The 15,474-nt window shown below is 39.8% G+C and overlaps 1 protein-coding gene across 2 annotated transcripts in view; it reads left to right on the forward strand.

Moving 5' to 3' along the window:
* The window catches only part of ERCC8 (ERCC excision repair 8, CSA ubiquitin ligase complex subunit), a 36,247-nt gene extending 31,393 nt beyond the window's left edge, over positions 1 to 4,854 (forward strand). Inside the window, exons 11-12 of one of the 2 annotated variants that reach the window (XM_004583728.4) lie at positions 483 to 563; positions 4,385 to 4,846. In XM_004583728.4, coding sequence (XP_004583785.2) covers positions 483 to 563; positions 4,385 to 4,453 — 150 coding nt within the window. In that variant the 3' untranslated portion in view covers positions 4,454 to 4,846. Of the gene's footprint in view, positions 1 to 482; positions 564 to 4,384 lie in introns of both variants that reach the window. The other variant, XM_058680119.1, reaches the window with a different exon arrangement.
* Positions 4,855 to 15,474: the final 10,620 nt, after the last annotated feature.

Below are 15,474 nucleotides of genomic sequence, written 5' to 3' on the forward strand. Positions count from 1 at the left end.
CCCTAAGCAAATAGCACATCCCTAAAGACAGTGACAGATACTATACAACACAGGCATAATCTTACTAAACATCCCCAGGCACAGAAAATGCATCTTTAACCTGTTGTATAGCAAACATGTGGACTTTCAGCCAGTCTTAGTAAAAATATTGTTTCTTCATTGGAATCAAATATTCAGTTATTAAAAGAAGGACAGAGTCTGTCCTTTTTTCTAACACCTGAATGATATGGATACTAAGAATCAAAATCACTAGGATGTTGAGTGTCTTATAAAATTTTTACATGATTAGTAGCCTCTAGCATATCTTGTTTTCAAATACGAAATACAGCTTTATCATTAAAAGAAATACGTCAGCCAAGTTGCCATAGAATAGGAATTGAATTACTCTTATTGATCTACCATGAGAATGAATCATTTAAGACATTGCTGTAGTTGCTTTGTGCCTTAAATTAGGAATCACATCTTTGCTCTATGTTTTACAGGAACTTTATAGTGGCAGCAGAGACTGCAATATCCTGGCTTGGGTGCCATCTTCATGGGAACCAGTTCCTGATGATAATGAGGTGAGTTTGTTTTGTTTGTTTGTTTGTTTTTGATGTTTACATAGGTGATCAGGGTGAGAAGGGTCTAAGATCAGGGGAAAGTGGGCGAGACCATTGTTTACCAATTTTCTTTTTCTTCTTTTTATGTCTGGGTAGGGGGTATACGGTGGGAGAGACCACACCCAGCCTTCCAACCGCCTCAGTACCTGACGTCATCCCAGGGTCCCCATTGTGGAGCATGTTCTGAGGGTTCTGCTCAAGCGGTTTTGATAGCTCTAAGATGCTGTTGATATCGCCACTCCACGGATGAGGCTATCCTTCCAAGGTCAATTGGCTGACATAGTCCACCTTTCCTCCATTTACCTAGAAATTTGCTGCCAAGCTTCACTGGGGTAGTTGATCAATTTGTTCTTCCCTTCTTCCTCTGCAAACCAAGAAGTACTGAGGCCCAGCCCAACCCTGCCCACGACATAGTTGACCCTCATGTACAACAGGGGGAGCTGCAGCCCAGTCAGCGTGACCCACAGTATTCCCCACTGCACAGCCCCCAGCTCTGGTTCCCGCGCCTGCCAGCATGTGCAGTGGACTGATCCAGTCTGTCCCACATCCCATGCAGATCTTATATACATCATTGGGCATTGAAGCCTAACTTAACCTGACTCTACCCTCCAACCCACACTCATGCCAGTGGGTGCCACCACCTGTCCAGCCTGGCATCCTGGTTCTCATGTTCACCAGTGGTAGTTGCAGCCCATGAGACAGGTGCCCAGAGCATAAGACTCTAATAGTATATTTCCTTGTAATATAGACTAAATTCATCTAAAAGAACTTTTATATGAAAAATTAACAAGTAATAGAAGTCAAGTTAGAGATATAAACAGAAAATTTAGTTTTATATTTAATTTTAGAGTTATAAAATCTTACCATTTAACATGTGCGCTTGAGAAGTGGGCATTTATTGCACATAGTTAGTTCCCTGTTTGGGGTGAATTCCCAGCTTCTCAACTGGCATTTGAGCTCTTTTCTCCTGCATTCCCTGGGAGGCAGCAGGTGATGGCTCAGGAGCTAGGTCCCCGCTCACTGAGGGGCTGAGCTCCAGGCTCCTGACTTCAGGCAAGCCCCAGCTTGGAGAGCTTGGGAGCACTTAGGGAGTGAACCAGAGGATGGAAAACCTTTCTGTCTCTGTCCTTTACATAAAAATGTAAATAACTAAACATGATTTAAACACAGTGCTCATGGGCTTCAACTTTAAGAGAAAACTAGTCAGTCTCAATTTAATATGCCGTGTACTATGTTTGTCCATAAAATTTTAGTTTGAAAGATTCATGTGGATGTAGATAGGACATGAACACGGTCATGATGAAGAGCCCAAGAATTTGTTCCCTAAATGTATGTTCACAAAGCAACTCCTATTGAAGAGGTCCTTTTCAGAGCCCTCGGTGCAGCAATTCAGCCACTGCTTAGGACACTGACATCCCACACCCAAGCACGTGGCTGGATCCCAGCTCTTCCACTTCCCATCCAGCTTTCCTGGCAGTTCATACCCTAGGAAGCAACAGACAGTGGTTCAGGTGCTTGAATTCCTGACACCCACAAAGGACACCTGGCTCCTGGTTCCTGACTTTGACCTGGCGTGGCCCAGCTCCAGTGTGGTGGGCATCCCAGGAGTAAGTTAGCAGTGGGAGCTCTTTCAATCTGTTTGTCTCTGTGTCTTTTTGCCTTTCAAATTAAAAATGAAAATATTTTTAAAAGAGTGCTTTCATTACTACCAAATAAATGACCAGAAAAAGCAGAAAGTATCTAAAAACAGAGTAAGGAGCAAGGATCACCTAATCCACAGGCAGTTATGTCGTTGGATAACTCAATTTAGTACATTAAAAGCTCTAAAATCCAGAAAATTCAGTAAACTTTTAGATAAAAGTGAGCATACTTGGATACCTGGCACAGTAGCCTAATGGCTAAAGTTCTCAGCTTGAATGTGCCCCAGGTTCCCATATGGGTGCCGGTTCTAATCCCAGCAGCCCCTCTTCCCATCCAGCTCCCTGCTTGTGGCCTGGGAAAGCAGTTGAGGCAGCCCATAGCCTTGGGACCCTGCACCCACGTGGGAGACCTCAAAGAGGCTCCTGGCTCCTGGCTTCAGATCACTGCAGCTCCAGCTGTTGCAGTCACTTGGGCGGGGGTGAATCAATGGACAGAAGATCTTCAACTCTGTCTCTCCTCTCTGTATATCTGACTTTGCAATAAACAATAAAATAAATCTTTTAAAAATATAAGCATACTTGCAGAACTCTTGCAAATAAATGAAATATTGTTAACAATTAGTGGTAAGTTACGTAAGGTTTGGAAATGGTTTTTCATCTGGATATTTGGGGTGTATTGGAACTTTTGTTGTACATCCAGGCAGTAATAACTGACATTAGATTTAGTAATGTGCTCTGATCTAGTTAAAAACCATGGAAAAAACAGTTAAATTAAACTGTTGTTTTCCAGTATCCTCGCTGACTCTTGGAAAATTAGTAGAAACAACTCACTTTTCATGCTGTTTTTATACTTTGAATTGTAACATTGTGAGTCACCGTGTTCAGCAAAAAGGACGTGCACTAGGGATTGCCTTTAAGACAGTGTTTCTACTAGTTGTGAGAAAGCAACGTTATTTAAGATGATTTAAGAGTGGTTTGAAGCAAATACATTGTTGGATTTTAGATCTAAGTAAATATGGAGCCACTGTGAAAACTGCAGAGGGAGAAGCAGACCTCATTCATACTGCCCGGAGACTTCAGGAACGTGACCATCCTAAGAGCCTTTTTGCTCACTTGTCACAGAGTAATATCAGATACTGGATTTTCTCTGGTTACCCTTATTAGGCATGGCTCTAAAGCTGCGGAACTGTACTGCCGTTTGGTTGTTTCAAACATCACCTTCGATGTGCAAGGGCCTGCGGTACCTCTCTCCAGAATCCATGTGCCGATCACAAATGTGATTTCGTTTCTTTTGTTTTGCACGTGTTTCTGGGCTACTTTACCAACCATATAAAATACAGCACCTTTACCACTTAATACCTCACATTACTTTTGACTTGACATTGCTCAGCTTAGTGAACACCTTATTTCTTCCAAACAATGCAAAGTTGCCAGCATCAACATGTTGGACTATCAAATCCGACTGACAGCATGAAGTCCAGTCTTAATCCGAGGTTGAATGTGCCACTTATCAAGGCATTTCCAAAGAATTGAAGAAGTACCTTGAGCAGTGGCAGCGGCATCATAGTGTATGCATGAGGATGTGTCAGAAAGTGACGGCTGGGTAGGCAATTGACCTACATGGAGAACAACTCTGGTTGGGATGCCTGGGTTCAAACTTTAGCTCTCCCTGATGCCCCTAGTGGGCATTCAGCGAAACAGCAACTTAGGGTGCTTGAAGCTGCAGCCCTGCCACCTGTTGAGGATTGCATGCCCAGCTCAGGCCTCCCCCTGTCTCAGCCCTCGCTAGTGAATTCATTTGGAGAGTTGCATAAGTGATGGGATCTCCCTCTCCACCTGAAATAGATAAATTTCAGAGAGTTCACAGAAAATGGGGAAATTTGCAGATAATTTTGAAATCCACATATAGTTCTTTGATAAAAAAAAAAACCTTTCCAATGAACTTGAAGACTGCTTGCGCATGTATGTATTCATGCAATAACTGCTTTGAAGTCTGATATACCTATTTAATATAAAATTGCATTATTTTGAATTTGTGGTGTGATCATGCAGTTTTTTCCAAAGTAATCTCATTGTTCCTCTAATAGCTGTAAGCCTTAAAATGAAGAAGTGAATATTAGCATCTTGTTTTTTCTTTTTCAGACTACAACCAAGACACAGTTAAATCCAGCATTTGAAGATGCATGGAGCAGCAGTGACGATGAGGGGTAGCACTTCTGTGTCTCTGTTGAAGAAACTCATTAAATGCAACTATTTGTGTGTGTGTGTTTTGTTTTTGGGCTTTTTGTTTTGTTTTGTTTTTTCCACCATTTGGTCTATATCTTATAACTAAATTAATCCTCAAATTGAGTGATTTGTTTTCCCCCAGATTCAAAATAAGGTTACTATTGGCCTGAAATCCTGAAGCGATTCTGTAGCATGCCTCCTTGGTCACGGTAGCTGTGGCCTGGATCAGCTCCTAGGGTTCCAGTGTGCCTGAGCTGACACCTTGAGCAAGTGTTACGAATGGTAAAAGGAGACAAACAGCTGGAGGTTACGAGCGTTGACTACACTCTCAAGGATGAGTTCACCAAGTATAATCACATTAAAAACAATCGTGATTATTCTTTTTTATTCATATGTTCGCATTTCACAGTAACTACGTCTAACTAAACATCATCTAGCTTCATGTTCAACATTTTTTGACAATGGCCCAATGCTTTGGGATCCTGCACCCGCATGGGAGACCTGGAAGAAGTTCCTGGCTCCTGGCTTCGGATCAGCGCAGCACCGGCCGTTACGGTCCCTGGGGTGGGGGGTGAATCATCAGACGGAAGGTCTTCCTCTCTGCCTCTCCTCCTCTCTGTATATCTGACTTTGTAATAAAAATAAATAAATCTTTAAAAAAGAAAAGATTTACAGAAACGAATGGTGATTGAAATATCACCTTACTAGAATAATACAGGAAACCTAAACATGTTTATTGAAAGATAGATTTATTTTAGTATAGAAATAGTTGAGATCTGCACTTTTTGCTAATACATGTTTCTCATTATCATTACTCTTTTAGAAGTTTGCCTTTATGTTACACACAGTACTGTTTTTAAAGTTTCCTTTAATGAAGGAAGCTAGTCCATTGTCTGAAAACACTACCCATTTCCAACTTTTCTCGCGACATTTATTTGGGTAGGTTACATTCAGAAACACATTTTTGGGTCAAAGTAACATGGTATTGTGTGTGTGTGTGGTCTGTAGATCTACGTATTCTTTATAAGTTTCAAGTAAGTTTTTGTGATTTCTAAAAATATTAGAGTAGCTTGAAACATCTAATGTTCCCATTGAGAAGAAAAAATAGTTGAATCAAAATTTTTAAAGTAGGGGGCAGGTGCAATGCTATAGCAAATCAGCCCCCCCCCCGCCCCCCGTGGAGTGGCATCCATGTGGGCACTGGTTCTGGTCCTGGCTGCTCCACTTCCAATGCAGCTGCCTGCTTGCAGCCTGGGAGGGCAGTGGAGGATGGCCCAAAGTCTTGGGACCCTGCACCTGCATAAAAACCCATGATTCTGAGTTTGGACTGGCTCAGCTGTGGCAGGCAACCATCTGGGGAGTGAACCAACAGATGGAAGATCTCTCTGTCTCTTGCGTAACTCTGACATTCAAGTAAAAATAAATTTTTTAAAAACACACTGGAGAGTAGAGTTAAGAGGAAATGATTGTGAGGAAGAGAGAATTATGAAGTGAAATGAGAAAATCAAGTAAACAATTAAGATAATCAATTTAGTGAACAACAGCTATTCAGCCTCTAATGAGAAAAAAGGAGAAGGAAAAGAAGTGTAAATTAGGAAATTTGGGGCCAGCAGTAGTGGTGCTGCAGGTTAAGGTGCTGCCTGTAATTCTAGCATTCCGCATAACACAAGTTTGAGTCTCAGCTGCTCCACTCCTCACCTAGCTCTCTGCTAATGTGCTTGAGAAAGTACCCAGGAAAGGCCCTAGTGTTAGGTCCACTGTCATCCACATGGGAGACCCTGATGGAGTTCCAGGACCCTGGCTTTATCCTGGCTCAGCCCTGGTCATTCCAGCCATGTAGGAAGTGAACCAGTGGTTGGAAGATCTCTATCTCACCCTACTTCTGTATAACTTTGCCTTTCGAATAAAACATTCCAGTCGTGGAGGTTTATCTAAAAGCAGTTAATGCAGTCAGAAGCCTGGCTGTATGGTAGATAAGATGCCAATGCAAACACTGCAGAAAGCCACAGTATTATCATTTCTAATACTATACAGGTGATAATTTGCTTTATAGTTCTTGAAAGCATTTTAAATACATTCTGCCACTGATTTCTGACCTTTATATACTTACTGGAAACTTGCCAATCATTTGAATCACAGATTCTCTTACTATAATGTATCCTTTCTTCTCTGTTTTCAGATACGTTCTTTACATTTGGTTTTCAATAGTTTGATATAATGTATCTTGGTAGTATTTACTTTGATCTTATACTATTTGGAATTTGCTACATTTCTTAATTTTTAAAATTTCAGTCGTCAAACTTGGTTAGATGTTATTCGTTTTCTTAAAATGCAATTCCATGGCCGCTGCACAGTAGCCTAGTGGCTAGAGTCCTCGCCATGCAAATGCTGGGATCCCTTAGATAGGTGGCAGTTCGTGTCCTGGCTGCTCTGTTTCCCATCCAGCTCCCTGCTTGTGGCCTGGGAAAGCAGTTGAGGAACGGCCCAAAGCCTTGGGTCCCTGCACCCATGTGGGAGACCCGAAGTGGAGCAGCTGGGACACAAATGGGTGCCCGTATGGAAAGCCTCACTTAGAGATAGAGGATTAACCAATTAAGCCAACATAGTGGTCTCAAAATCTGTCTTTTAAATAAAAATAGCTCTTTTTTAAAAAAGGAATTGGATCGCTTTCTTGAGGTGCTTCATATAATTAGATATTGGTGTTTATAACACAATTGATTTTTGTACATTGACTTGCATCCTGGAGCTATGATGATTTTGTATATTCCAACAGTATTTTCGTGGAGTCTTTGGACTTTTATTTATGTAAGATACTATCTTCTTCAAACAGTGTCAATTTTGTTTTCTTTTACAATTTGCATGCTTCCTATTTCTCCTGCATAATTTTCAGGACTTCCAGGACTATGTTAATCTTAGAGTGATCATCAACCTTCTTCCTTCAGTGTGACAATAACTGTTGATTTGTTACACATGGCTTGATTGTATTCCAGTATTCTCCTTCCACAGTTACTTAGTTTTTCATCACACAGGGTTATTCTATTTTATCAGATGCCTTTTCTGCATATACAGAGGTAATCATATGATTTTTTTGGTTCATTCTAATGATGTGTATCATGTTGATTGATTTGCATATGTCAAAACATCCTTGCATCCTTGATAGTTTCCCACTTCATTATCATACATAACCTTTTTAATGTGCTATTGGATTTGCTAGTATTTTGTTAGGTTTTTTTTCTTTTTGTATTATGGCCACTTTTGTTTGCTTATTGTTTGGGTTTTGTTTGTTTGTTTGTTTTACATTTGTGTTCATCCAGAATGTTCATCAAGTGTGTTGGCTTGTAGAATTCTATTGCTGCTATTTTTGATTTGGGTATCAAGATAATAAATGCTGCTGTAGTTGAATGAATTAGGAAAAATTCCCCTCCTCTTTTTTATTCATAATAATTTAAAGTCTTATGTTAATTATTCTTTCAGTATTTGTTAGAATTCAACAGTAAAGGGCCAGGCGCCATAGCACAGTAGGCTAAGCTTTCTCCCGTGGTGCTGGCATCTCCTATGGACATCAGTTCAAGTCCTAGCTGCTCCACTTCCCGTCCAGTTCCCTGTTAATGGCCTGGGAGCAGCAAGGATGGCTCAAGTTCTTGGACCCCTGCGCTCATATGGGAGAGCTGGAGGAAGATCTTGGCTGCTGGCTTCAGATACGCTCAGCTACAACCATTGCAGTTGTCTGGAGAGTGGACCAACAGATGGAAGATTATCTCTCTCTCTCTCTCTCACTCTCTTGCTCTCTCTTTCTCTCTGTAACTCTGCCTTTTAAATAAAAATAAAATGAAATAATTTTAAAAATCTTCATTCATAAAGTCAGCTGGCTATAGGCTGTTCCTTGATGGGAAAGGTTATTATGAGATACATTTTACTAATTATTAATTTCAGTGAGAATTAACTTCTTCATGGCTCAACCATGATGAGATTTCTTCCTTCGTACGTCTGTAGTATCAGTTGTGATGTTTCCCCTCTTCATCTCTGATTTTTGAATCTTATTTTTTCCCCTTAGTCTAACTAAGGGTTTGTCAATTTTATCTTTCTGAAGAACCAGCTTTATTTTTCATGAAAGCTGGGTAAAGCTGTTCTAGTCTCGACTTATTTATGCTATAGTTTTTGTTGTTTCTTGCCAGATACTAATTTTGTGTTTGATTTGCTCTGATTTTTCTAGTTCCTGGAGGTGCAGTAATATATTGTTAACTTGAAATTCTTCTCCACATTTTATGCAGTGATTGCTGTAAACTTTCCCATTGGTATTGCTTTGATTATATCTAATGAGTTTTGGTATGTTTCCCTGTTGGTTCATTTTAGGGTATTTTTTTATTTCCTTTTAATTTTTTGCTCTGAATCATTGATTCTTCAGTAGTAAGTCATTTTTTAAACTTCATTTTGTTTATATAGTTTGTAAAGGTTTTTATTACTGCTTTGTCTTTAGTTTCATTTCATTATGAAATGAATTATATTGATACTCAATATAATTTCTTATTTGTAGAATGTGTTAAGAATTGCTTTGTGACTTACTCTATGTCCTGTCCTGGTGAATATTCCTTGTACTGTTGAAAGGAATGCATAGTTTTCAGCTGTTGAACAGAACATTCTGTAAATACTTGATTTGCCTCGTGAATCAAGAGTATAATTATGTTGGTTTACTGATGTTCTGCCTTAACTGTCCATTTATGAAGATGGACTGTTAGTCTACTGTTGTCATATGTTGGAATCTATCTCTGCCTTCGTTTATTAAGATTCTTTTTTTTGAAGTGGAGCTGGGGGAGGGATGAAGGGAAAGGGAGAGAGGACAAGAGAGAAAGGGAAAGAGAACAAGAGAAAGATTTTTCAATCTGCCAGATTTATTCCCCAGATGGTTGAACAGCCAGAGCTGGTCCAGGCTACAGCCAGGAGTCTGGAACTGCATCAGAGCTTCCACATGGGTGGCAAGGACCCAAGCATCTGGGCCCAGAGAGATGAACTAGTAATGAAATAACCATGGCTTAATCTAGTACTTGCATCGGATGTCTCCATAGTAGCTGCACCACAGCACAGGCCCCTAAAATCTGTTTTAGCTGATAGACGTGTGGCCACTCTTGCCTCTTCTTGGGTTTCATTTCATGGAATAACTTGCTTCATCTTTTTTCTTTCTAAACGTTTCCTTGGAGGTGAATGAACCTTTGTAGCTGACTTGTTTTTATCTTTTGATCCATTCACCCTGTTGTCACTTGGAAGGTGAAGTCCTATTACTCCCATGTAGACAACTTGTTTTTTAGTTGTGTTGTAGTTCCTTCTTTTCTTCCTCTTATACTCTTCATTTTTGGTGAAGTGACTTTCTAAATCCATGCAGTTTGACTCCCTAATATTATTCTTGGCAAATCTGTTCTAGATTTTTGGTTTGTGGCTGCCAGGAAGGTTACAAAAAGCATCTTTTGTTTATAGCAATCTATTTTGAAATACTATCGACTTGATATTGATTATAAAGATATGAAAAGAAACAAAAACATATTAAGTAACTATACTTACATTCAATTCCTGCCAGCATTTGATATTTTCTAGATCCATTTTGCATTTTAATATACTGCATTCTTCACCATATCATTATAATTATTTTTATTTATTTGTCTAATCTTCATACTAAATATACAAATAGCTTTTGCTATTAGAACATTCTGAATATTGTGCTTATCTTACTAGTGGATTTTCTACCTTCTGGTATTTTCTTCTTATTTGTTAATGTCTGTTTTAGTTTGAGAAACTCTCTTTAACATTCTTTGTAGGGCTGTCTTAGGGTGACATTATCTCAGCTTGTGATTGTCTGAGTTTGTCTGTATCTCTCCTATTTGAAGGATAGCTTTAGGAAGTACAGTATTCTTGAATGGCAGGTTTATTTTTCCCTCCAGCATTGTGCAGGTGTCGTTCCACTCCCTCCAGCCTGTGGGTTTTCTCTGGAAGTCTTCAGGCATGTGAATTGGGACAGTTTTATGTGTTATTTCTTCCTTTTTTTCTCTCAGCTTTGAGGATCCTCTATATATCTTTAACCTTGGAGAACTTCATTATAATATGTTATGTCTTAGGGTAGACTTGGTTGTGTTAAATCTCACTGATGATATCTGAAATTCTTGTACCTAGATTACTATCCTTCAGTTTGGTTAGTTTCCTGCTTTTTTTTTTTATATTTTTTTTGGATATGTTTACCAACCCTTTCGCATTCTCAAGTCCCTCTGTAACCCCACTAACTCAAATACTTTTCTTTTCTCATGTTGTCCCAAAGTTCCATAAGCATTCTTCTTTCCTCTGGATTATGTTTTCTCTTCCAACTCTGTTTTCAGATAGTCTGTCTCCAAGTTTACTGATTCCTTTTTTTTTTTTTTCATTGGTTGGGATTTTCATGCTTTCTATCAGATTTTTAATTTACATTGTATAGTTTTTAGTTAAAGCATTTTTGTCTGATAAGATGATTTCCATTTTATTTTTAAAATGATTTCCATGTCTCTACTCATTCCCTCTAGTAAAGTATTAAATCAGTTGTAATTTTGCTTTTCAAAAAGTATAGATGGAAAAGCTAATTATAGAAAGAAATCATTGCTTTGCTTTGTGTTATAATAAGCATTCTAAAAGTGTGATAGTTAAATCTACTAATCAGAATGGAATTAGGTGTTCTATTTTAATCTTGAAAAGGTATTAAATCCAAAGGACCTAATACAGTTCAACAGCGAAAATGGCTTTTCTTCTTTGCAAAGTATGTATGCAGCCTGTCAGTGCTCTCTTTAGGAATCCATGCAGTAAGCCTCCAACTATTAAAGTCATGTACTAAAATGAAAATATATCCAAGTGGTTCTGTCAACAACATGTCGTTTCTGTCCAGGGGCACAGTTGTCTTGCTGCCACTTATTTCTTTTCTTCCTATTTTTTATTAGACATTGTCACCACTGCTAGTTCTCTGTGTGAATCTGCAAACGCCCTATGTCCTCTTTCCTAACGACTGCCCATGAAGATACCGGTCAACTTTGTGCTAGTAGGTCGATTGTCTAGTTCAGTGCACTCTCATGGCTTGGGAAGAAAGGAGTGTCACAATTCCTGGTTTGTTATTCTGTCCCTAAAAGCCCAAGTCAACATTTAAGACCAAGTTCATCAAGCTTCTCAAGGGTGGATGCCTTGTCAGTTCATCAGTACACTGATGCAAGAAGCATGAAATTTACAGAGCTTCTGTTCTCCTAGCCCTAGGCCTGGCCAGTGGCTTTGTCTTCTTGGCATTGGTGGTCAACACTGCAAGGCTTAAGGGATTATCGCAAGCCACTTCTCTTTATTTCATCCCGTGTGGCAAGCCTTAGCCAAAGCTCTGCCTGAGAGCTTGTTGAAACCTTGGACAAAGACCAGCAGCAGAGCTGATGGTGCCCGGAGCTCACGCCTTTACTCTTCAGCTTCCCTTCAGCTGTCCCATCACCTCACCTACCACTGGATAAAGCGTTGCAAAATAGGCCAATAAAATGCCTAATAAGTGTTTGAGAATTGAACTATGCACTCTTGTAATTGTGCTGTTGCAATATTTTCTATCTTTAATCAGAGAAGTGTGATATTTTCCTTCCATACTATCTAAGCACAGATATGGTTTTATTCAAATGTTGTAGTTTCACAGATATGATTTTATCAAACAGGTTGCTTGTTCAATAATTTGTGTGTTTACCTGAACCACCTAATTAACTTCAAGGTTAATTTTCAAAATTGCCCTTTTATTTTTGAACTAACTTCTTTATCTGAGCCTTTGTTAATCTTAGTTGAAAAAAAGGTGGATTTATCCATGCTTACTCATTTTTATAGATGTTGAAATCAAACAATTTTCAGAATTCACTTCTTAGCTCCATAAGAGATAATCACTTAAGTTTCTAGAAAATGGCTTCTGAATAAAAAAATAGGTCAGATTTTTCCTGGCTAATTGGGATTCCAAAAGGCACAATTTGGCTTGAAATTAGATAAACCAAGTGATGGATTCATTTGTGCAATTACTGGTGAATTCTGAAAAATAGAGTGTATGTAACGTCAGCCAAATGCCCAGCATCTGACTGAATCTTCACTAGTAAGCTCAACTGATACTTTCTTTAGATGACACAAGCCATATCTTAGAAAAAAAATCTTTTTAAAATCCCTCTTCGCTCTTATATCACATCTATTGTGCATACAGTTCATCAAAGAAGATTACTGACATGTGTCTCCTGGGGTTCAAATTTAGCACAGGATCTGACACAAAGTATGCATCACTACACTCATGACAGTTTGTCTCTTCAGTTAAAGGTGACTGCCATTCGATTACAAGACAAGCATACACAGGATGACAAGTGCAAAGTACCACTATAAATTTACATTTTGTAAACAAATCTAGTGTTAGGGTCTGGTGTGGTGGCTCGATTGGCTAATCCTCCCCCTTCAAGTGCCAGTTCATGTTCTGGCAGCTCCACTTCCCATCCAGCTCCCTGCTTGTGGCCTGGGAAAGCAGTCAAGGATGGCCCAAAGCCTTGGGACCCAGCACCCGTGTGGGAGACCTGAAAGAAGCTCCCGGTTCCTGACTTTGGATCAGCTCAGCTCTGGCCAATTGCAGCCACTTACAGAGTGATCTGGAAGATGGAAGATCTTTCTCTCTGTCTCTCCTTTTCTCTATAAATCTGTCTTGTCAATAAAAAGCATTAAACAAATCTAGTGTTAGCACTAGCTTGTTGAAACACATATACTCAACATACAAAAATAATCTGATGTGCCCACTTCTGTCACATTGTTCAAAAATTATTCAAATGCTGAAAGCTTTTAAGATACCAGAAATGATTATAGCTAATTAGGTAGTATTTATGTCTGTATTCTCATTGACTGGAAATTTAAAAAGCCTACAAATTATTTAGCATTTTCCTGCAACTTTGTACTCCAGTTACCTTCATCCTAATTTCAGCATGCTAAGAAATAATGTAGATGGTGAAACATCTATTCAGGACACATCGTCCACGTAGTTCAACCTTTCATAAACCTATCATTGGCAAAAGGTTTTCATGCCAAGGTTTATTTTTCTCTTTATGTATTTACAATATTATTTCTTGCTGTTTTTACATTAAAAAGAAATTTGCTGAGAGGCATTTTTAAAAGATTTTATTATTTTTATTTGAAAAAGTTACAGAGAGGAAAGACTAAAAAATCTTCCATCTGCTGGTTAATGAACTGCAAATGGCCACAACAGCAGGAGCTAAGTTGATCCAAAGCCAGGAGCCAGGAGCTTCTTTTGGGTCTCCCAAATTGGGGTAGAGCCTAACGACTTGAGCCATCCTCCATTGCTTTCCTAGGCTATAAAAGCAGGGAGTTAGATTGGAAGTGAAGCAGCTGGGGCTCAAGTTGGCACTCAGATGGGGATGCTGGTACCTCAGGCGGAGGCTCAGTCTACTACGACACGAACCAGCACCCTCAAGGTCATTTAATCTCAAGTTTAAGATGCTTGCATCCCACGTCATTTTGTTGGGATCTCTCATCAGTTGCAACGTCCTGGCTGATGCATGCACTGTGAGGCAGCAGTGGTGGCACAAATATGCAAGTTTCTGCTACCCACGTGGGAAACCTGAATTAGGGGCAAAGCCCTGACTTTGGTCTATGCCAGTCCTAGCTGTTGCAAACATTTGGGAAGAGAACCAGCAGGTGGAACTTCTTCTGCATGTCTGTTCTCTGTCTCCCTCTCAAATAAAAGCAACCTGCTATAATCTAGTCTCTAGTTTCACTGCATTATGCTTAGCAATGCAGATATTTGCTATTCTGCTGATTCTTTGTTTCATATTGGCTTAAGTCATGCGCACTCGGTACAGTGTTGTTTTTAGAACTATGTATGTATGTATGTATGTATGTATTTGAAAGAGTTACAGAGAGAGGGCAAGACATTCCACTAATTCACTTCCCCAGATGGCTGCAATGGCCAGGCTTCTTTTGTTTCACCTTGTGGCACGTTGGGGAGCCCAAGCCCTTGGGCCATCTGCCACTGCTTTTCCCGACACATTAGCAGGGAACTAGATCAGAAACAAAGCAGCACCCAGATGAGAGGCCAGCCTCTCAGACCTTGACTTAACCCACTACACTGTAATGCCGACCAAGTATGGTATACATAACACATGCTATGTAGAATTAATCATGAAGGAATAATCTCTATTTTCACAGTGACATATTTTTCTCTTGAAACATAGAGCTGCGACAATACTTTGATTTTCAAAGTTTAATGAACAGAAAACAATAATCTCTTAATGTTTAAGTGGGAGACATCAAGTTAAGGTAGTACTGGGATTTGTGATGGACCTAAGAACATGTGCCAAATGGCAATGACTTTCATAAATTAACAGTAGGTTTGTAAGTAAGCTAAAAATAACAGATTTCAAACAAGTTATGGAAGAACTGATGTAAGCTGGGAAGGCAGTCCTGACTGGCATGCTGATAAGATTGGAAGCAGAAATGTGGGCTTTTCCCACTTACTTACTCGTGCATGCTCTATCAACAGTGTCTCCCTTGGGGCTAGTGTGGTGGCAGAGTAGGCTAATCTTCCACTTGCAATGTTGACCTCCCATATGGGCTGAGCAGTTCTATGTAGGAGACCCAGAAGACGCTTCTAGTTCCTGACTTTGCGTAGGCTCAGCTCCAGCCATTGCAGCCATTTCCAGGGTGAACCAGCAGATGGAAGATATCTCTTTCTCTCTCTCCCTCTCCTTCTACCTGGAAACCTGTCTTTCAAATAAAAATAAATCATTCTTAGAAACGGGGGCAGTGGTGGGGGAAACCTGGGGCCAATTGGCCAATTGGTTCCATTGGCTAATCCTTCCCTTGCAGCTACCAGAATCCCATATGGTTTCTGATTCATGTACTGCCTGCTCTATTTCCCATCCAACTCCATGCTTGGCCTGGGAAAGCAGTCGAGGATGGCCCAAAGCCTTGGGCCCCTGCACCTTCAGGGGAGACCCAGAAGAAGC

The sequence above is a fragment of the Ochotona princeps genome, chromosome 23 (genome assembly GCF_030435755.1).
Source record: "Ochotona princeps isolate mOchPri1 chromosome 23, mOchPri1.hap1, whole genome shotgun sequence".
NCBI lineage: Eukaryota > Metazoa > Chordata > Mammalia > Lagomorpha > Ochotonidae > Ochotona > Ochotona princeps.